At 43.4% G+C, this 23182-nt stretch overlaps 1 protein-coding gene across 2 annotated transcripts in view; it reads left to right on the forward strand.

Moving 5' to 3' along the window:
• The window catches only part of CCNY (cyclin Y), a 210033-nt gene that overhangs the window by 167246 nt on the left and 19605 nt on the right, over nucleotides 1-23182 (forward strand). For both annotated transcript variants that reach the window (XM_059656147.1, XM_059656144.1), the window contains one exon: nucleotides 21444-21610. In XM_059656147.1, coding sequence (XP_059512130.1) covers nucleotides 21444-21610 — 167 coding nt within the window. The remainder of the gene's footprint in view (nucleotides 1-21443; nucleotides 21611-23182) is intronic.

Genomic DNA, 23182 nt, shown 5'->3' on the forward strand with positions numbered 1-23182 from the left:
CATGACTACCCACTGTAAACTGCTTTTTTTTTTTATAATAAGTGTTCAATAAGTATAACTTTTTAAAAAATATATTTTATTGATTTTTTACAGAGAGGAAGGGAGAGGGATAGAGAGTTAGAAACATCAATGAGAGAGAAACATCAACCAGTTGCCTCCTACACACCCGCTACTGGGGATGTACCTGCAACCAAGGTACATGCCCTTGACTGGAATCCAACCTGGGACCCTTCAGTCTGCAGGCCGACGCTCTATCCACTGAGCCAAACCGGTTAGGGCTGTAAACTGCTTATTAATGAAAAGGTTTTAATTTCAGATCATCCTTTGTGGTTACTCCAGTTCTCTGAGTTTGCAAGACTGCCACACTAGCCTTTCCTGAATAGTTAGTTTACATGTGGCCCCTTTTTGTCCACAGTTTGTTTCTTTTCTTTTATTTTTTTTTAATATTTTTTTATTGATTTCAGAGAGGAAGGGAGAAAGAGAGAGATAGAAACATCAATGATGAGAGAACCACTGATTGGCTGCTTCCTGCACACCCCCCTCTGGGGATCAAGCCCGAAACCCAGGCATGTGCCCTTGCCTGTAATCGAACCTGGGACCCTTCAGTCCGCAGGCCGATACTTTATCCACTTAGCCAAACCAGTCAGGGCTGTCCACAGTTTCTTAATAGTATCATTTGCAACATAAGTTTTCATTTTCATGAAGTGTAATTTATAAACTATTTAATTTTTTCACTTGTGCTTTTGGTGTTATATCTAAGAAACCATTGCATAACCCAAGGTCATGTGATTTACTCATTTTTTCTTATAGGCGTTGTATAATTTTAGCTCTTACATTTAGGTCTAGTATCCACTTTGAGCTATACAATTTTTTTGTGAGATTGGAGTCCCAAGTTCATACTTTTGCATGTATGTAATTGTCCTGGCACCATCTTTTTTGGAGAGACTGTTTTTTTCTCTTTGAATTGTCACTTTTATCAAAAATCAGTTGGCCATAATTGGGAAAATTTACTTCTACACTTTCAATTTTATTCCATTGATCTATATATCTATCCTTATATCACTGTTAGAAAGAAGGAGAGCCCCAAAACCAGGAGTCCTGATAGAACACAAAGGATACTCAGGAGCCAGACAGCAAAGCAAGTACCTTACGTTCTGCGGAAGGGTGCACTCCCAAACACAGGGTCTGGTAAGCACACACACTGAACGGGAAGTCTACTTGGGTTTCATCCCTGACACACTTCTGTTCCTCACTCTTGATTGGTCAGAGCTTATGTTCACATTCTTGCCAGTTGGCTAATGCAAAGGACAGGGAGGGATTGACATTTGCAGTTTCAAAATGGCGGCTGCTTAAAATTCCCTTCTTTGACAGAAAAGATTACTTGTTTATTCTCACAATTTCCCTCTTTCCACATTTAACTGATTTCACTCTTTTCTTCCAACTCGTTCAGCATTAGCTGACTTTCATGCTCTGTAGTGTCGGAGAAGGAGATTATTTTGCTCTTTGGTCAGTGCAGTTTCAATTAACCTTTCGATAAGACCTCTCATTCATGGGATGATATAACATCCCATCACTGTAACTCCTGACACAATTATACAAAGAGGTGAATATGGATACCCTCATGCCCTTCCACTTCCTGAACCATTGCTCTAGTAAATTGGAGAAAGGACCCTCAATTCTAGAGTTCTCAGCTCACTCATCAGCTAAAGTTGTTCATCCCTGTAGGGTCTTAGTAATGGTTCCATCTGGAGCTGTGTTGTCAGGGATGGATGTACAACACTGCCCCCCAACATTACACATACTCCTTTTTCTGCCAGAATCATATCCAAGGCCATCCTGCTGGTAGCATCTAGTTGTTTAGCTATACCTTTAACTTCATCTTGAGTGTAGTTAACCCTTGTTGGTTATAGTAAATATAATTAAGTCAATCCACATTCTTATTTACAGTGGATCACCAGATCAGGACAGATTCAAACCCTGCAGCAATTTTGTTTTTAGCCTTAAACTCATTTGGTACCCCTCTTAGAATCTGTGTATATATGGGGATCAAAGGAGCCCCCTGGACTCTCTCTTCTTCCTAGTCTTGTCTGCCCATTGAAAAAGGCTAATAGTATGCCAAAGTGAAAGGGATAACCAATTGTATCAGCACACAAGTTCCACTTTAATTGCTGAGCAAGGCCGCAAGTACTGGTCCCCCCGCAATACCACCAGACATTAGCATGGGGTATTGACAGTGCAGTATGATTGGCTTCTGAGGATACTTGGCCATTTATCCATCTAGATAAATTTCCCATAAACTCTGAATACTGTTCTCCCCCCTCCCCCCTCCCTCTTGAGAGGTAGGAGGTATAGTTTGTTTGAAGATGGGGGCAGATCGTTTTGGGGGACCTTTGCTCTTTACCTCTGTTGGATGGGAACAACAGGGAGAGAGTCTTGCAGGAAGTGTTTCCCCAGGCGGTTTCCTCCTGATACAGGGCAAGCATACATTCCATCCTGTTACTGTCTCAGGTCATTTCGGCCTCACCGGGGCCGTCCCAACCTCACCAGGGCCGTTTCAGCCTCACCAGGGCCGTTTCAACCTCACCGGGGCCGTCTCGGCCTCACCGGGGCAGTTTCAACCTCACCAGGGCCGTCCTGACCTCACTGGAGCCCTCTTCGCATCACTGGGGCTTTTTCAACCTCACCGTGGCCGTCCCGACCTCACTGGGGCCATCTCGACCTCACTGGGGTTGTCTCAACCTCCCCGGGGTCATTCCAACTTCACCAGGGCCGTTTCGGTCTCACTGGGGCTGTCCCAACCTCACTGGGGCCGTTTCAACCTCACCGGGGCCACCCTAACCTCACCGGACCATTTCAACCTCACCGGGGCTGTCCCAGCCTCACCGGGGATGTCCCAACCTCACTGGGCCGTTTCAACCTCACCGGGGCCGTCCCGACCTCACGGGAGCCGTCCTGACCTCACTGGGGCCGTCTCGACCTCACCGGGGCCATTGCAACCTGACCTGGGTCATTTCGGCCTCACTGGGGCCGTCCTGACCTCACCAGGATGTATCGACCTCACTGGGGCCACCCCGACCTTACCAGGGCCGTCCCAGCCTCACCGGGGAAACACGAAGTTTGGCACTCTGTCCCCTCCCGGGTGGCTCCCCACCAGACAAAATCTCCAGGCTTTCCTGGTGGCTGAACATCCAGCATGCCTGCTTGGACTTCACCCTCCACCAAGTGCACAGACTGCCCGTCTGCCGTCCTCCAGCGTCCCACGCGAGACTGGAACCAGTGGGCGTGCTTGTGCACCCGCTGGTAGAGCAGTTCCACATCGCCGGCCCAGCCGGGCCTGGCTCCGGCCTGCTCCGAACCCGACTCCGCCCCCCGAGTGCGTCCCTCCTGAATGCGAGGAGCCGAAATCTGCAGCCTGCTGGATTGGGCTCTGTACTTGGTGCCTCTGCCCATCCTACTCAGTCTCAGTGCTCTTCTTTCTATGCGAGGAGCCGAAATCTGCAGCCTACTGGATTGGGCTCTGTACTTGGTGCCTCTGCCCATCCTACTCAGTCTCAGTGCTCTTCTTTCTATGCGAGGAGTTGAAATCTGCAGTTTGTTGGGTTGGGCTCTGTACTTGGTGTCTGTGCACATCCTACTCAGTCTCAATGCTCTTCTTTCTTTCCTTCCAGTTGTAGAGCCTCCACTGGGCCAGCTTTCCCATGGTTCCGTATGATAGCTGTTTGTCCCACAGTTGGTAGCCTCGATGTTGTTGTGGGAGGCAGCACACACAGGTCTCTTCCTTACGCCGCCATCTTGGTTCTCCTGGGTCTGCTTCTTGAGTGTGCCTCCCATGGGTGTGAGGAGTTGAAGTCTGCAATTTGTTGGGCTAGGCTGCAAAAGCGCAGGTGGGTCTTTTTGTGCACCTGGCACAGCTTGGATGGGGATGTAAATTGATTAGGGCTGGGTCTCAGGGATTTGCCAGGGCGGAGCAAATAACAATGGTGGCTCCTCGCCTCTCCGGGACACTGGGACTTTGCATCCCCCATTGCCGGTGAGCAGCTGCGCGCCAGAGCCTCCCCCACTCTCCGACCACTGCAGGGCTGTGCAGCCTCTCCTCGTGGGGCCTGGGGCCTCAGAGACCCGCCCCAAGCAAGCCCAGAGGATTCGAGGGTTCGTAACCGCTTCCGAATGAAAAAAAAACCGCGCATCCAGTTACAGCCCGCCTGCCGTGCAACTGTGTACCTCTGTTTTTGGCGCCTCCGTAGCTCCTACTCAGTCTCACTGCGCTTCTTTCTTTCCTTCCAGTTGTAGAACTCCCACTGGGCCAACTTCCCCATGGTTCTGAATGGTGGTTGTTTGTCTTATAGTTGGTAGTTTGTGGGAGGCAGCACGCACAGGTCTACTCCCTACACCACCATCTTGGTTCCTCCCCTTACACTTTTTAAAATTAAATTTATTCCTATTCAATTTCATGCTGTTATTAAATGGAATTGTTTAAAAATATTTTTTTATTGATTTCAGAGAGAAAGGTAGAGGGAAGAGAGATAGAAACATTAATGTTGAGAGAGAATCATTGATCAGCTGCCTCCTGCATGCCCCCTGCTGGGGATCAAACCTGCAACTTAGGCATATGCCCTGACTGGGAATCGAACTGTGACCTCCTGGTTCATAGGTCGCACTCAACCACTGAGCTACATTGTTTGGGCTGGAAGAGTTTTCTTAATTTCAGATTGTTCATTGCTAGTGTATAGGAATACAATTTATTTTTATTGATTGATCTTGTATTCTTCCACATTTAGTTCTATTAGTTTTTTGCTAGATTCCTTAGAATTTTATATATACAAGATCATGTTATCTGCAAATAGGGTTAGTTTTACCTCTTCCTTTCCAATCTGGATGCCTTTATATCTTTTTCTGGTCTAATTGCCTAGAACCTCTAGCATAGTGTTGAATAGAAGTGGTGAGAGTGCTTTGTCTTGTTCTTGATCTTAGAGGGGAAACTTTTCATCTTTCTCTATTAAATATGATGTTGTGAGTTTTTCATAGATGCCCTTTGTCAAATTGAGGACGTTTCCTTCTGTTCCTAATTTGTGGGGTGATTTTTATCTTAAAAGAATATTGTATTCTAGCAAATGCTTTTTGTGCATCTATTGTGATTGAATTTGTGGATTTTGCCCTTTATACTATTGATAGGTTAAATCAACCTTGCATTCCTGGGATAAATTATCCCACTTGGTCTTGGTGTATAATTGTTTTTATATGTTGCTGAACTTGGTTTGCTAGTATTTTGTTGAGGGTTTTGCATTTATATTTGTAAAGTATATATTTTGGTTTTTCTTGTGATACCTTGGGTTTTGGAATCAGCATAATATTGACTTCATAGAATGAATTGGGAAGTGTTTTTTCCAGGTTTTTCTTTTCTGAAGAATTTGTGAAGGATTGGTATTAAATCTTATTTAAATGTTTGGTAGATTTCACCACTGAAGCCACCTTAGCCAGGATTTTTCTTTGTTGGAAGTTTTTATATTACCAAATCAGTCTCTCTGCTTATTTTAGGTCTATTCCAATTATCTATTTATTCGTGAATCAGTTTGTGTCATTCTAGGAATTGGTCTATTTCATCTAAGTTAAATGGTTTGCTGGCATACATAGTTCATAGTGTTCCCTTTTATTTTTTTTTTTATTTCTGTGAAGTCTATTGTAATACCCCCTTTTGTTTCTGATTTTACTAATTTTAATCTAATCTCTTTATTTTCTTTGTTGTTTTCACTAAATGACAAATTTATTGAAGTTTCTGTTTTTCTGTTCTCTTGTTTTATTTATAGCAGGACCTTGGTTCTCAAACTTACTTTGTTCTGGAAGGCTGTCCAAGAAATGATTTGTTTGAAAACCTAATCATATTTTCCCATTAGAAATAATGTAAATTGAATTAATCTGTTCCAGACCCCTAAATGATTCCCTGTTTTAAGCTTTGTTATATACAGTACATGTCTAATGCACTGTTTAATCTGTAAACAAATACTTCTTTTCTTAAATTTATGGAACCACCTCCTACGAGCCTTAAAGGAATCACTTAGCATTCGAGGATGTCTTGCAGGTCAGCATGCAGCATCTCTGCCCTTTCATATATCACTGCCTCTGAAATGGCTATCACTGGCTAACTTGCTTTTTGTTTATCTAAATCAACAACAGTTTTTCTGCCTCTTAAGTTGTCTGTGATCATTGTTTCTTTCATATCCTTAGCAACATTAGGACTCTTGATGGTTTAAAAATGTGCTAATCCGAGATTTCACCGGCAACAATAGCATTCTCTCCCTTGTTTTGTTGCCTGAGAGATGCTTTTTGTCATACTGAGATATTAGTTTGAAAGGGTTGTCAGTAGAAAACTGAAGTTTGGTTTGACAACCCATACATTTTTTCAAGTTGTTCGAGATAGGAGATATTCAAAAAATGAAGTTTGACTCTATTTCCACTTTACTCTGTTAATTCCTTTTTCTTTTTCGTTTTTTTTTTTTTTTTGTACTTGCTTTAGGTTTAGTTTGCTCTTTTTCTTCTGGTTGCTTAAGGTGGAATGTTAGGTTATTGATTTAAGAGCCTCTTTTTTTTTTTTTATGAAGAAATTTATAGAATAAACTTCCCTCTAAGTTTTAGCTGCATTGTGCATAAGTTTGGGTAGTTTTCATTTTCTTTGTTAATCTTCACCCAAGGATAAATTTTCCCATTGAGTTTTAGGAAGCATGCAAGGGAGGGGAGACAGACAGAGAAACATTGATGTGAGAGAGACAAATCAATTGGTTGTCTCTCACATACACCCCAACCAGGGCCAGGGATTGAGCCTGCAACCAAGGTACATGCTTTGGGCCAGAATTGATCCCACCACCCTTCAATCTGTGGACCAACACTCTAACCTCTAAGCCAAATCAGCCAGGGCTAGTTTTCATTTTTATAGATTTTTTTAAAAAAGAAACTTTAAAAATTAAATTTTGGGGGGTAACATTGCTTAATAACATAAATGTGAGGTATACAGCTTTATACTACAACATCTGCTCATCACCCAGAGTCTAGTCTCCTTCCATCACCATACATTTTATGTTAGCTATACAGAAAAATTGTGAAGATAATACAGATTCCCATATACGTCATACCCATTTATTATTAACACCTATAATGTTACATTATATTATAACATCTATAATGTTGTTGTTAACATCTTATATTCTTTTTATATATTTGTTACAATTAATGAACTGCTAGTGATGCATTATTATTAACTAAAGTTCATGCTTTATCTAGATTTCCTTAATTTTTACCCATTGTCCTTTTTCTGTTGTTCCAGGATCCCATCCAGGATGCCACATTTCTTTTGGTTTACATGTTTTCTTAGGCTCCTCTTTGCTATGATAATTTCTCAGGCTTTCCTTGTTTTTATCCTTGACCAGCCTGCAAACAGCCATCAGCCCCTCACCCAGGCTGGCCAGGCACCCCAGTGGGGACCCCCACCCTGAAGGGAGTGTGACCAGCCTGCAAACACCCATCAGCCCCTCACCCAGGCTGGCCAGCCACCCCAGCGGACCCCCACCCTGATCCGGGACACCCTTCTGGGCAAACCAGCCAGCCCCCACCCATGCACCACACCTCTATCCTATATAATAAAAGGGTAATATGCAAACTGACCCTAACAGCAGAAAGACTGGGATGACATACACTGACCACCAGGGGGCAGATGCTCAATGCAGGAGCTGCACCCTGGTGGTCAGTGCACTCCCACAGTGGGAACTCTGCTCAGCCACAATCCAGGCTGAGGGCTGCCAGCACAGCGGTGGTGGTGGGAGCCTCTCCCACGTCCTCAGCAGCGTTAAGGATGTCTGACTGCAGCTTAGGCCTGCTCCCTGCTGGCAAGTGGACATCCCCCAAGGGCTGCCAGGCTGCCAGAGGGATGTCTGACTGCCAGCTTGGACCTGATCCCCCAGGGAGCGAACCTAAGCCAGCAGGTGGACATCCTCTGAGGGGTCCCAGACTGCAAGAGGGCGTAGGCCTGGCTGAGGGACCACCCCCCCCCCCCCCACCGAGTGCACAAATTTTTGTGCACCAGACCTCTAGTTTTAAATAATGAGGATTGGGCCTAAACCGGCAGTTGGACATCCCCCAAGGAGTCTCAGATTGGAGAGGGTGCAGGCTGGGCTGAGGAACATCCTCTCCCCCCCGTTCACAAATTTTGTGCACAGGGCCTCTAGTCTATATATATATAAAAGCCCAGCAACCTAAATGGCGGAATGACCACAACAACCAGTCGCTATGAAGTGCACTGCAGTGGCCAATCAGCCCAATCCAGGCACCCATCAGCCCCCCCCCCCCCCCCAACGATCCTGCCCTGACCAGCCCCGACCCCAATCGGGCACGCGTCCCAATCGGGAGTGGAGCCAGCTGGGGGGAGGGGCTTCAGGTGATTGGCCAGTTCTAACCTCAATCACCCCTCATCGGGGCGGGCCCCACTCGTGCACGAATCCATCCACTGGGCCTCTAGTAATAAAAATGTGGAAGTTTATTATAAGTATACACAAACTCCCCCTATTGGGAAAAACCTGCTCCCTCTCTAATGGGAAAAAAAAAATAAGTTCTGATCTCTTAATTTCTTTGTGTATGAGTTTATAAAGGCTGGCAGCTCTTTGTCTGAATATGACCCTTTCTAATTGACTCTTTCTTAACTTGTTTCCCCGAGCTCTCCTAATCCATCACTGTCCTGTAGGATCACTTTCAAAGTTCAAAACCCAACAGTTGCCCCCTGCTTTTTTCCCCCCTTATTTATTTATTTATTTATTTATTTATTTATTTATTTTATTGTTTTATTGCTTAAAGTATTACAAAGAGTATTACATATTTCTCCTTTTTTCCCCGCCCTTGACAATCCCATGGTCTCCCCTACCCCCCAGTGTCTTATGTCCATTGGTTATGCTTATATGCATGCATACAAGTCCTTCGGTTGATCTCTTATCCTCCTCTCCTGCTCCCCCACCCTCCCAGGCCTTCCTGCTGTAGTTTGACAGTCTGTTTGAGGCTGCTCTGTCTCTGTATCTATTTTTGTTCATAAGTTTATAATGGTCTTTATTATACATAAATGAGTGACATCATGTGGTATTTTTCCTTCATTAACTGACTTATTTCACTTAGCATAATGCTCTCCAGTTCCATCCATGCTGCATTACAGCAGCATAGTATTTCATCGTGTAGATGTACCACAGTTTTCTAATCCATTCATCTACTGATGGGCACTTAGGCTGTTGCCAGATCTTAGCTATGGTAAATTGTGCTGCTATGAACATAGGGGTGCATATATCCTTTCTGATTGGTGTTTCTGGTTTCTTGGGATATATTCCTAGAAGTGGGATCACAGGGTCAAATGGGAGTTCCATTTTTAGTTTTTTAAGGAAACTCCATACTGTCTTCCATAGTGGCTGCACCAGTCTGCATTCCCACCAGCAGTGCACAAGTGTTCCTTTTTCTCCACATCCTCTCCAGCACTTGTCGTTTGTTGATTTGTTGATGATAGCCAGTCTGACAGGTGTGAGATGGTACCTCATTGTGGTGTTGATTTGCATTTCTCAGATGATTAGTGATTTTGAGCATGTTTTCATATGTCTCTTGGCTTTCTGAATGTCCTCTTTTGAAAGGTGTCTCTTTAGATCCTTTGCCCATTTTTTGATTGGATTGTTTATCTTCCTTTTGTTAAGTTGTATGAGTTCCCTATAAATGTTGGAGATTAAACCTTTATTGGTGATAACATTGGCAAATATATTCTCCCATGCAGTGGGCTTTCTTGTTGTTTTGTTGATGGTTTCTTTTGCTGTGCAGAAGCTTTTTATTTTGATGTAGTCCCATTTCTTTATTTTCTCTTTAGTTTCCAATGCCCTGGCAGCTGTATTGGTGAAGAAATTACTTCAGCGTATGTCTGATATTTTGTTGCCTTTGGATTCTGCTAGTATTTTTATGGTTTCCTGTCATACATTTAAGTCCTTTATCCATTTTGAGTTTATTTTTGTGTATGGTGTAACTTGGTGGTCTAGTTTCATTTTTTTTCATGTATCTGTCCAATTTTCCCAACACCATTTATTGAAGAGACTATCTTGACTCCATTGTATGTTCTTGCCTCCTTTGTCAAATATTAATTGAGCATATTGGTTCGCGCCGATTTCTGGGCTCCTTATTTTATTCCATTGATCTATATGTCTGTTCTTGTGCCAGTACAAAACAGGCAGTTTTGAGAACAGTGGCTTTGTAATACAGCTTGATATCTGGTATTGAGATCCCAACTACTTTGTTCTTTCTCAGGATTGCTGCAGCTATTCGGGGTCTTTTTTTTATTCCAGATGAATTTTTGGAGAGTTCGTTCTAGGTCTGTGAAATATGCCATTGGTATTTTAATGGGAAGTGTGTTCAATTTATAGATTGCTTTGGGTACTATGGACATTTTGATGATGTTGATTCTACCAATCCAAGAACATGGTATGTTTTTCCATCTCTTTATGTCTTCCTCTATCTCATTTGCCAACGTCCTGTACTTTTCTGAGTCAGGTCTTTTACCTCTTTAGTTAAGTTTATTCCTAGGATTCTTAATTTTTTTGGTGCGGTGGTAAATTGGATTGTTTTTTTGTTTTTTTAGTCTCTATTTCTGTAAGTTCACTATTGGTGTATAGAAATGCCATAGATTTCTTGGCGTTAATTTTGTATCCTGCAACATTGCCAAATTCATTTATTAAGTCTAACAGTTTTTGATGGAGTCTTTAGGGTTTTTTATGTATAATATCATGTCATCTGTGATTAAGGACAGTTTTACTTCTTCTTTTCCAATTTGGATGCCTTTTATTTCTTCTTCTTGTCTAATTGCAATGGCTAATACTTCCAGCACTATGTTGAACAGGAGTGGTGAGAGTGGGCATCCCTGTCTTGTTCCTGTTCTTAGGGGAAATAGTGTTAGTTTTTGTCCATTGAGTATGATGTTGGCTGTGGGTTTGTCATATGTGGCTTTTATTATGTTGAGTTATGATCCTTCTATTCCCATCTTGCTGAGAGTTTTTATCAAAAATGCGTGTTGGATTTTGTCAAATGCTTTTTCTGCATCAATTGATATGACTATGTGGTTTTTTTCTTTCAATTTGTTTATGTGATGTATCACATTTATTGAGTTGCGGATATTGTACCATCCTTGCATCCCTGGGATAAATCCTACTTGGTGATGGTGTATGATCTTTCTGATGTACTGCTGGATCCGATTTGCTAAGATTTTGTTGAGGATTTTGGCATCTATGTTCATGAGGGATATTGGCCTGTAATTCTCTTTCATTGTGTTGTCTTTACCTGGTTTTGGTATTAGGGTGATGCTGGTTCATAGAATGAACTTGGAAGTGTTCTTTCCTCTTGAATTTTTTGTAGTAGTTTGAGGAGGATAGGTTTTAGTTCTTCCTTGAACGTTTGGTAAAACTCCCCTGTGAAGCTGTCTGGTCCTGGGATTTTGTTTGCTGGAAGCTTTTTGATGACTGCTTCAATTTCTTCCATAGGTATTGGCCTATTGAAATTTTTAGATTCTTCCTGATTGAGTTTTGGAATGTTGGATTTTTCTATGAATATGTTCATTTCCTCCAGGTTGTCCAGTTTGTTGGAGTAGAGTTGTCCATAGGTTGTTTAACAATCATTTGTATTTCTGTGGGGTCTGTTGTTATTTCTCCTCTATCATTTCTGATTTTGTTTATGTGAGTCCTCTCTCTTTTCTTCTTGGTGAGCCTGGCTAGAGGTCTGTCAATATTGTTTATCCTTTCAAAGAACCAGCTCTTGGTTTCATTGGTTTTCTGTATTGTTTTTTTGGTCTCTATGTCATTTATTTCTGCTCTGATCTTTATAATCTCCTTCCTTCTGCTCACTCTGGGCTTTTCTTGTTGCTCTCTTTCTAATTCTTTGAGTTGTAGAGTTAGATGATTTACTACCATTTTTTCTTGTTTTTTGAGATAGGCCTGTAGCGCTATAAACTTCCCTCTCAGGACTGCTTTCATTGTGTCCCATAGGTTTTGGATTTTTGTGTTTTCATTGTCATTAGTTTCCAGGATGTTTTTAATTTCTTCTTTGATCTCATTGGTAACCCAGTCAATATTTAATAACATACTATTCAGCTTCAAGTGTTTGACTATTTTTGGTTGTTTTTATTGTAGTTTATTTCTAATATTATGCCATTGTGGTCTGAGAAAATGCTTGATATGATTTCAATCTTCTTGAATTTGGGGATACTTTGCTTGTGACCCAATATGTGGCCTATTTTTGAAAATGCCCCATGAGCACTTGAGAAGAAAGTATATACCCTAGCTTTGGGGTGAAATGTTCTGCCGATGTCAATTAAGTCCATCTGATCTAATGAGTCATTTAGGATTGCTGTTTCTTTGCGGATTTTTTGTCTAGAGTATTTATCCAGTGATGTCAGTGGTGTATTAAAGTCCCCTACTATGATTGTATTGTTGTCAATCTCTCCCTTGATATCTTCCAGGAGTTTTTTCATGTATTTGGGTGCTCCTGCATTGGGTGCATATATGTTTATCAGGGTTATATCCTCTTGTTGTATTTATCCCTTTAGTAATATGAAGTGGCCTTCCTTATCTCTTGTTATGGCCTTCACTTTGAGATCTATTTTGTCCTATATAAATATTGCTACCCCAGCTTTTTTTCATTTCCATTTGCCTGAAATATATTTTTCCATCCCTTCTCTTTCAGTCTGTGTGAGTCCCTTATTTTGAGGTGGGTCTCTTGTAGACAGCAAATATATGGGTTATGTTTTTTTATCCATTCAGCCACTCGATGTCTTTTGATGGGAGCATTTAGTCCATTTACGTTTAAAGTTATTATTGAAAGGTATTTGTTTGTAGCCATTTCTATCTTTTGTGCCTGTTTTCTTTCTGAGCATTTTATTTCTTCTTTTTTCAGCATTCCCTTTAGCATTTCTTGCATTGCTAGCTTGGTGGTGATAAACTCCCTTAACCTTTTATTTTGTCTGTGAAGCTTCTTATTTCCCCTTCAATTTTGAATGATAGCCTTGCTGGATAGAGTATTCTTGGATTCAGTCCTTTGCTTTGCATCACTTTGTAAATTTCCATCCATTCTTTTCTGGCCTGACGTGTTTCCGTTGAGAAATCATTTGATAATCTAATGGGAGATCCCTTGTATGTAACTTTCTCTCTCTCTCTTACAGCCTTTAAGATTCTCTCTTTGTCCTGAACATTTGCCATGGGAATTATGATGTGCCTTGGTGTGGGTCTTTTCGGGTTCACCTTGTTTGGGACTCTCTGTGCTTGTGTGATTTTTTTCTTCCCCACCTCCGGGAAGTTTTCTGATATTTCTTCAAATATTTCTTCAAATATATTTTCTAACCCTTGTTACGTTTTCTGTTGTTCTGGCACCCTTGTTATTCATATGTTGTTTCGTTTCATGTTGGTCCATAGCTCCCTTAGGCTCTCCTCCTATCTTTTAATTTTTTCTCCAATTGCAGTTCAGTTTGGGTGTGTTTTTCTTCCCTGTCTTCTAATTCACTAATTCAGTCCTCTGCTTATCCTAGTCTACTGTTGAAACTTTCAATGGTGTTTTTTATTGCAGCTATATCACTCTTCATTTCTTCTTGGTTCTTACATAATTTATTGATTTTTTTCATCCGTTTCTTTTTGATTCTTAATAAGTTGTTGATTTTTTCCTCCAACCGGTTTATGCATTCCAGGACCCTGAATCTGAATTCTTTTTCTGTCATGCTGCATGCCTCTGTTTCACTTAGCTGCTTTCCTGGCGAGTCCTCCTTTTCTTTCCTTTGGGGGTTTCTTTGTCTACCCATGTTTGATCTCACCGACATATCTAGATGTTGAGTCATTTAGGGGCTGCTCCTTGGGTGGCAGTGGCTCCTCGGGCTGTGGTTGTTCCCGGGCGGTTGTGGTAGCAGCTGCTCCTCAGTTGGCAGCAGCTTCTCTGGTGGGTTCTGTTCACAGCTGTGGTGGCTCCTCTGCCTGGTGGGGGGAGGCTTCACACACAGCTGCTATTCCTCAGACAGAGGGTGTGCTGATCACGAGGCTGCTGTTCCTTGAATGGGGGCGGGCTACACATGCAGCTGCTACTCCTTGAACTGGGGTAGACTGCTCACATGGCTGCTGATCCTTGGATGAGGGCTGGCTGCATGCTGCTGTTGTTCCTCTGATGTGGTGGGCTGCTTGTGGGGCTGCTGCTCCTTGGACAGTGGCAGGCCACATGAGGCTGCTGCTCTTAGGCTCGAGGCAGGCTGCTCATGGGGCTGATGCTCTCTGTATAAGAGGGCGCCGCTCACGTGTCTGCTGCTCACATGTTTCTCCCTTTATTTTATAACATTCCTCTATCTTCTGTGAATGTATGTCTTCCTTCCCCATGGGCCCTCTTTATTCCCTCACTGCCCGACTTGTCTCTAAAATTCCTTTTAAATCCAAATATGTCATTCACGTGCTCCTCCAATTGCCAGGAAGTAAGACGTAGTGGTGAAAACCAGTTGGCTAAACTCTTGGTGATAGAGACTCTAAGATTAATGGCCTAGTATTTCTCATTAAAATGGAGTTGGAATAATTTCAGCATCATGAGAATTTTCTTTTGGTTAGTATTTTGATTCTATAATCTTTGATTCCACTAGTTGCTTGCATTTTACTCTTTCCTCATGCCTTTGTGAACAGTTTTGTCATGTGCAGTGAACTGAATACTCTGTGTTACTTTTTAATTGCTCACTAACCTGTATTTTCTAGAGACTCCTTAGGGTTCTTCTCATAAATATAAATCTGAAAATTGAATTGAAGAAGAGTATCCTATTAGCAGTGATCTAAGGATATTATTTAGAAAAAAATCAATTGTACAGTCTTTCATTTGGCAGAGACTTAAAATACTTAAGAGGGAGTTTACTAAAGAAGTTGCAGCTGATCTTGAATATACCTTTACTTGCAAGTTTTGCTAAATTGCATGCTATTTTTGGAGCTTATTATGAATGCCATATCTCCCAATTAACAACTGCCTTTCTTCAGTAATGAAGAGTGTATTTTAATAATAATTCCTTTAGTTAGCCTTAATGGATATCAGACATGGTGGATGCCTGTTGGTTTTTCTCAGACATTAAATATTCTCAATATCATCCAGAACACTTACTAATATGTATCAGCTAAGGTGTGAGGTCAATAGGAAGAAAGTGGAGTCGTCACCTGTTTGCATCGAGCCAGTGAGTCTATTTTGTGGGCCCTGGAGAGTTTTTCATGTCTTGTGTGTATGAAGGGTTGGAGTCTTGGGCATATGGTGAAGATTATTTCACAGCCTCCTTTTTCTGTTGCTTTAAAACCCTGGAGGCTTAGTTAATCCCAGCTTCAGATTCCTGCTATTAGTACAGTTTTATTATACACTAGAGGCCCAGTTCACAAAATTCATACATGGGTAGGGTCCCTAGGCCAGCGATCAGGACCTATCTGTGGGGCAATTGGCAGGGTGATCAGGTGGCCCCTGCTGGCACCGCCTTGTCTGGCCTGGTGTTGCCCGCTCACTGGCCCTGCCCCCCGCTGCCACCTCCACCAGTTGCCTCCCTTTGCAGAGTGACTGGCAGGGCGATCGGAGGGGCCCCTGCTGGCACCCGCCTTGGCTGGCCTGGTGCTGCCTGCTTGCCAGCCCCGCCCCTGCCGTCACTGTCAATTGGTGCCTCCGGGCTGCATTGAGTGTCTGCCCCCTGGTGGTCAGTGCATGTCATAGTGACCGTTCGTTCTTCTGTTCATTCCTCCGGTTGGTCAATTTGCATATTAGGCTTTTATTATATACAACTAGAGGCCCAGTGCAAAAAAATTTGTGCACTCGGGGGGAGGGGGGACCCCTCAGCCCGGCCTGTGACCTCTCACAGTCTGGGACCCCTCGGGAGATAACGACCTGCTGGCTTAGGCCTGCTCCCAGGTGGCAGAGGGCAGGCCTAATCCCTAGGTGCAGCCCCTGGTCAGGCTCAGAGCAGGGCCGATTGGGGAGTTGGGGCGCCGCCCCCTGTCATTCACAGAGAAGGGCGGATTGGGAGGTTGCGAAGTCACCCTCAGTCACGCTCAGGGTAGGGCCGATTGGGGGGTTGGGGCACCACCCCGTCATACTCAAGGCAGGGTCGATGGGGAGGTTGCGGCGCCACCCCCTATCACACACAGAGCAGGGCCGATCAGGACGTTGGGGAGCTCCCCCCGTCACTCACAGAGTAGGGCCGATAGGGGAGTTGGGGCACCGCCCCCTGTCACACACAGAGCAGGGCCAATCAGGGGGTTGTGCGCCGCCACTGTCATACTCAGGGCAGGGTCGATGGGGAGTTTATGGCTCTACCCCATCACACACAGAGCAGGGCCCGAGGGGGTGGGGGTTGGGGCGCCGCCCTCTATCACCCACAGAGCAGGGCCGATCAGGGGGTTGGGGCTCCGCCACTCTCACACTCAGGGCAGGGCTGATGGGGATGTTATGGCTCTACCCCGTCACACACAGAGCAGGGCCCGAGGGGGGGGATTGGGGCGCCGCCCTCTATCACCCACAGAGCAGGGCCGATCAGGGGGTTGGGGCTCCGCCACTCTCACACTCAGGGCAGGGCTGATGGGGATGTTATGTCTCTACCCCGTCACACACAGAGCAGGGCCCGTGGGGTCGGGGGGTGGGGGCGCCGCACCCTGTCACACACAGAGCCGCAGGGCGATCAGGGGGTTGGGGAGCTCCCCCCTATCAGGCACAGAGCAGGGTCGATCAGGGGTGATCCTGGTGCCGGGAGGCATATTACCCTTTTACTATATAGAATAGAGGCCTGGTGCATGGGTGGGGGCTGGCTGGTTTGCCCTGAAGGGTGTCCTGCATCCCCACTGGGGTGCCTGGCCAGCCTGGATGAGGGGATGATGGCTGTTTGCAGCTGGTCACACCCCCTTCAGGGTGGGGGTCCCCACTGGGGTGGCTGGCCAGTCTGGGTGAGGGGCTGAGGGCTGAAGCTCCCAACTGCTCCTTTTTTTCTTTTTTCTTTTTTTATTCTTGGCCAGCTTTAGCATGGCTCCAGCTCTGAGGCCTCAGCTGCTGAAAGCAGGTATCTGGTTTGTTTAGGTTCTATAATCAAAACTCTGTATCAACTCCAGCTTTGAGATCCCAGCTGGCTGAAAGCTGGTTTCTGGGGTTTTGTTTAGCTTCTATATTTGTTACAATGTTTCAAACTGCAGGCTCAGAGGCCGGCAAGGCAGGCGGGGAACGTTGCAGTCCTCCTTCACTGAAGCAAGCAAGCCTCATGTTTAGGTTAAGCTGCCTGGCTGCCGGCCGCCATCTTGGCTGTCAGTTAATTTGCATATCGCCCAGATTAGCCAATGGGAAGGGTAGCGGTCGTACACTAATTACCATGTTTCTCTTTTATTAGATAGGATTCTCTGACTCTCTCCTAGGAGAATGAGTAAAGTTTGTCACCTACCTTTGTAAAAGATTTAGTCTGGGTCCCAGCTGCAATTCCAATTGGCCTGGCCTGGATCTTTACCTGAAGAATTAAGATTTTCATACAAATAAAAATCATGATAAAAAACATTAGTTTTGCCCTAACCGGTTTGGCTCCGCAGATAGAGTGTCAGCCTGCAGACTCAAGGGTCCCGGTTTGATTCCGGTCAAGGGCATGTACCCTGGTTGCGGGTGCATCCCCAGTGGGGGGTGTGCAGGAGGCAGCTGATCAATGTTTATCTCTCATCAATGTTTCTGGCTCTCTATCCCTCTCCCTTCCTCTCTGTAAAAAATCAATAAAATATATTTTTAAAAAAACATTAGTTTTAGTATAATAAATGCCATTTAAAACTAAAATCTCCAAATATTGAAAAGCTTACTGACTCTGTTCAAGTGACCTCCTTTATTTCACCGATGGTTGCCATGACCCAGTACTATTACTGTTCAGTGAGAGATTTGGAAACTCTCATTCAGGTCCATATAGTTAAGAGTGCCTGGCTGTTTGACCTCCTGAACTTAGTTGAAGGTCTTTCCATTTTCTGTGCTTCAGACAACAGAGTGGACTCTTCCTCCTGGATCCTTTCACTGTTCACCACTGTAGCTGTCTCACAAAACAGTGTCACATTTAACTCCACTCTACCTTTCTAAGTGCCGTCACCTTTCTCAGATGCCATTGTTTGTGGCCGTTTTACTACATCAGTCACTTACACAAGAAATCTGCCCACCTGCATCAGTATTCCAGAGCCAGAGCTTCTATGTAGATGTTGTTCCTTACTCATTCTGCAGGATGATGTATCCATTAAGCAAGCACTCGTGCCCTGCCCTGGCATCATTCTAGACACTGGGCACACAGTGGGCAAAGTGAAATGTGGTCTTTGTCCTCAGAGAACAAATAAATGGTTACTAAGGAGAGAGACCAAGGCAGCAATGTGGCAAGTGGAGGGATCACCCAGACTAATGTGAGGAGAAGTCAAGGTAGATTTGCCCTGTTATGGTTTCTTATTTTATTACTTTCCAGTAAACTGTTGTCACTTTATTGGCTGTTTTGTTTTGGGGATTTTAAATATGTTAGTAGTTTCTTCTCATAATTTTAACTTTATCTTTTAGTGCATACAGTGCCCCTGTTCATTCTAGGGAACACCTGGTATATGAGAGCCATAAAAATCTAGATTTCAAAGATTTAAAAATTGCTTTTTTCTTAATAGATCCCTGGAAAAAAAAAACAACAATAACCTTTATGAGCAAATGAACCATTATTTTATATCTTTTTATTCAGCAAATAGTTGAGTGCCAACCCACTTCTTGGCAAAGCCATATTTTAATAGAAGAGGCAGACAAGATTCTGAATCCCCTCCAAACTTCCCTGGGTGTTCACCATTGCACCTGTTTAACAGACAGTGGGGCTGTTACAGACTGCAAAAGAAGCCATAGGAAACTTCTGCTGCATTAGAGGGAGCCTTATGACTCTTGTGTCTCTGGGTTAGGAATCAGGGGAACCAGTGGAGCTCCACGGAGGAGCTGCTATCTGATGCTCTGACTTTTCTTGATCTGCTCAGAGTTTTACTTTCACTAAAGGTAGTTTCCCCTCCCCCTTTCCTTTCCCTTTCCCCTTCTTCTTCCACCTCTGCCCCTCTTCCTCCCCTTCTTCTTCCACCTCTGCCCCTCTTCCTCCCCATTCTCCCTTCTAGATACCTCACCCCTGCTGCCTCCCCTGCCCCTCTTCACCCACATAGTCACTGTCTGAAGTGGCCTTGCTTCTTTAGTTTTATTTTTCACTGTTAAAGAGACCACTTTAGTTCCTTCTCAGATGCCTTATATAACATTGTAAGCCTAATTCAGGCCTCAAAAACACCTAGATTTACCTTGTAATTTTTTTCTCCAAACTCTTAGAAGACTTAAGAGCAGAACATAAGAGGCTTTATCCCTCCCTCTCCTTTTTTGTCCCTTCACCCTCTATCCAGATATTAAAAAAAGAGGACCTCTCATGGTTTAGGCCTGGCCCCTTCTTTTCTTTCTCTCCCCTTTTCCCCAGGTCACTGGATCCATGCCCACAACTTACTCTGTGTGTCACAGACTCTCAGATTTCTATCTCAGTGCTGTTTCCTTTGTGCTCCAGACGTGCACGTATGCTGCCTAAATGGCATTCTCTGAGACATCTCAGATAGAAAACATCCACAGTCATCCTTGTAATTATTTTTCACCAACCCCTCCCACCTGGTGTTCCCTGTCTCAGAAGGTGTCACCCATCCAGCTGTGTGACCTGAAAGTCTGGGATCTTCCACAGCAACCCATCTTCACAGCTGTTGGGGTCACAGGAATCTCTGGAATGTGACTGCCAGTCTCCACTGTCAAACACTGGTCCTCTGTTAGGACTGCTTCATCATTTCCTGATGCCTCTTCCCATCAGCTCTACTCCCTTCCAGCCCCTTCTCCCCTCTGTAGCCAGAGGGGTCACTGCCCCCTCCACACTTTGTCTCCAGTGATGAGCACAGAGCCTGGTACTTGCTGCGTGCTCAGTATTTAACAGTGAATAAAGTTCGACAATACCTGTTTCCATCCTGTAGTCTTTTTTGTTGTATAATATTAATCAACTATGGAATTATCATGTTTTTCCACTTCCACATTCATGTCAAACTTCTCAAAATCACTCAAGAACTTCCTAAAGTACAGCCTCCTCCCCAGAGCCCTAATGATGTAACAGGTGTGAATTATTTCCCTTTTTTAACTTTTCCCATCCTGTTTATGAACAATAGTATTATTTAGCAGAAAATAATTTCTATTTTATTTGTGTATTTAACATTTTACTCTCTGCACATGCCTTTTTAGAAATTGCATATTTTAAGACTTTACAGACATTATAAACTATGAATAATTTTAACACTGTAGATTTTATCTGTGTTAGCAAGTTTTTTAAGAAGTATGGATAATTAAATTTGTTCCTTTCTGATGCAGTTCCAATTTATACATGATAAACTATAGAGAAAAGAATTCCATTGTTCAGAGAAATATAACAGATTTTTGCCCAAGGAAACTTGAAAAGACATTTCTTGTTACCCAACTCAAGTGGTGGGGCTTTGTGGATATTTCTGATGTCTATCCTCAGACTAAATTGTGCCAGTTTATAAATCCTATTTTATTTGGTTTTATTTTCTATCGTCAGCTGAAATTTTTTCATTAAAGATGGGTTTATCAACCCATTTTAATGAAAATATGTGGTTTATCAAACCACAGTGAGATGCTACTTCACACTGAAATAAGCCAGACACAAAAGGAAAAATACTGTATGATTCCACCTACATAAGGTACCTAAAGAAATCAAATTCATGGAGACAAAGTAGAAGAATGGTTAATAGGGGCTGGGACAGGGGAATGCTGTATTGTACAGAGTTTCAATTTGGGAAGATGAAAATGTTCTAGAGGTGGGGATGGATGGTGATGATCTCACAGCAGTGTGAATGTACTTAATGCCATAGAGCCTTACACTTAAAAATGGTTAAATGGTAAATTTTATACTATGTATATTTTACCACAGTAATACAAAAAGGTTTATCAACACTGCATGTAAATCTACAAAATCCTCAAAAGTTTAATTAAAAAACTACAGATAGAAAACAATAGGTTTATTCTTTCACATTCTTTGCTCTGCTTACTGAAACATTTGTTGTTTTGTTAAATTTGTATTGATATCATAGTTGATAGAGTGAGAAATTTTAACCTAAGGCTCCTGGAGTTTGTTCCTGGCTTGGTGTCTTTTAAGACCCAGTACTTCCACACAGCCCAATTACAGAATGTGTGCATTACACATTAGACTATTTGAGCTCTTGACTTTTTAAAAATAAATATGATCAGGTAATAAATCCCTGTTTAAAGGCCGGTGAAATGTAATCAGACAATTTTAGAATTTTTTTATGTATGCTAGTATGTGAGAGAAAACAAGTCAAGTTGCTTATCTCTGACATTTTCTTATCTTCCAGGTATACCTTGAAAGACTTTTAACATATGCAGAGATAGATATCTGTCCCGCCAACTGGAAACGAATTGTTCTCGGTGCAATTCTGCTGGCCTCCAAGGTGTGGGATGATCAGGCTGTGTGGAATGTGGATTACTGCCAGATCCTGAAAGACATCACAGTGGAGGACATGTGAGTATGTGTGTGTATGTGTGTGTATGTTGGAGGGGAGAGCAGTGGAACTGCTTGGGAAGGAGATTATGTCCCTTTTGGATGTCTTTACAGTGTAGAATGAATGAATTTGACTGAAAGTCTTTTGGGAGCTGATGATATACAGTGAAGGCACGGTTGTGGAATATTATATGTAAAAACCTGTATTTCTTTTCACTGTGGATCATAAATAGGTACTGGCAAAGCTTTTCTTTACTTTCTTCAGAAAGGTGTAGATCAGTGCCTTCTGCAGTCTTTGGCAGTTTACATTTGAGTTGTATCCCACTGCAGACTGATAACACAGAGTTAATGTCCTGTACCATTCTTTTGTGGGCCACAGAAAGAGCAGAAGAATTAAAATATTGTTTGTTTCTTTTTTTTTCTTTTTTTTAAATATTGATTTCAGAGAGGAAGGGAGAGGGAGGGAGAAAGATATAGAAACATCAATGATGAGAGAGAATCATTGATCAGCTGCCTCAGGCACGCCCCATGCTGGGGATTGAGTCCCCAACCTGGGCATCCCCTGACCAGGAATCTAACCGTGACCTCCTGATTCATTGGTTGATGCTCAACCACTGAGCCTAGCCGGCCAGGCTCTTTCACTGCTTTGTCATTCGTATAGGTTCAGTTGTTTAAAATGGGCATTCTGTCCCTGACGCCTGTCATGCATCTCGTTAAGATGGCATGTCCTCCCCAGCTGGACTCAAGTGCCCACAGCTGAGTGGAAATACCATAAATCCTGTGGGGGAGGGCACCCCAGAGCTCTTAGGACAGCCTTAAGATTTCTCATATGGTTCAATCCTCAGATTTAGGTAAGGACTGTTAGCAGGAGACCTGTAGGCTATTCCCTGGGATATCTGGGGTTTGGATTCAGAGCCTCTTAGGAGGAAGGAGCTGTTTTGGAAAACAATCAGGATGAACTACTTACAGTTGCTTATGGTTTATAGTAACTTTTGACACTGCTCATGCTAAAATTTTTCTCACATTTGTTTGGCTTTCTTGAGGAAGCTTTAGGCTGTAGGAGGTTCTCAGCTGTGTCCTAATCCACAGCCATTTCCCTGAACCAAATTATCCTGGGGATGCAGGATCTTCACAGTGCCTATTACTACTACTTTGTGGGGTATCACATGGATTTCTCTCCAGGTTGGGGTACCCGGGTCTTGTTTACTGACTTTCTGGGCATCCGTTTATGGCTCTGGTGAAGCATGCTTGTTGGTGTTCTTTGGGTCTTCTGTTGCAGAGCTCATTCCTGCTGCTGACCTCTGAAACTCCTTCCTGTGTCTGTAATCCTATCTAATAAAAGAGAAAAATGGTAATTGGCGTACGACGATACCCTTTTCATTGGCTAATCAGGGCTATATGCAAATTAACTGCCAACTAAGATTGGCAGTTAACTGCCAACATAGGCGCAATGCTGGGAGGCGAAAGGGGAAGGAGGGAAGAAGCTGCCTGCCGCTGACTGCAATCGGAAACCCAGGCGGCAGCCAAGAGCCAGAGAACCAAGCTGCCTTTGCTCGGAGAAGCCAGGCCTCCTTTGCCGGCTTCTGTGATAAG

This window comes from Myotis daubentonii, chromosome 1 (genome assembly GCF_963259705.1).
Source record: "Myotis daubentonii chromosome 1, mMyoDau2.1, whole genome shotgun sequence".
In the NCBI taxonomy this organism is placed as follows: Eukaryota; Metazoa; Chordata; class Mammalia; order Chiroptera; family Vespertilionidae; genus Myotis; species Myotis daubentonii.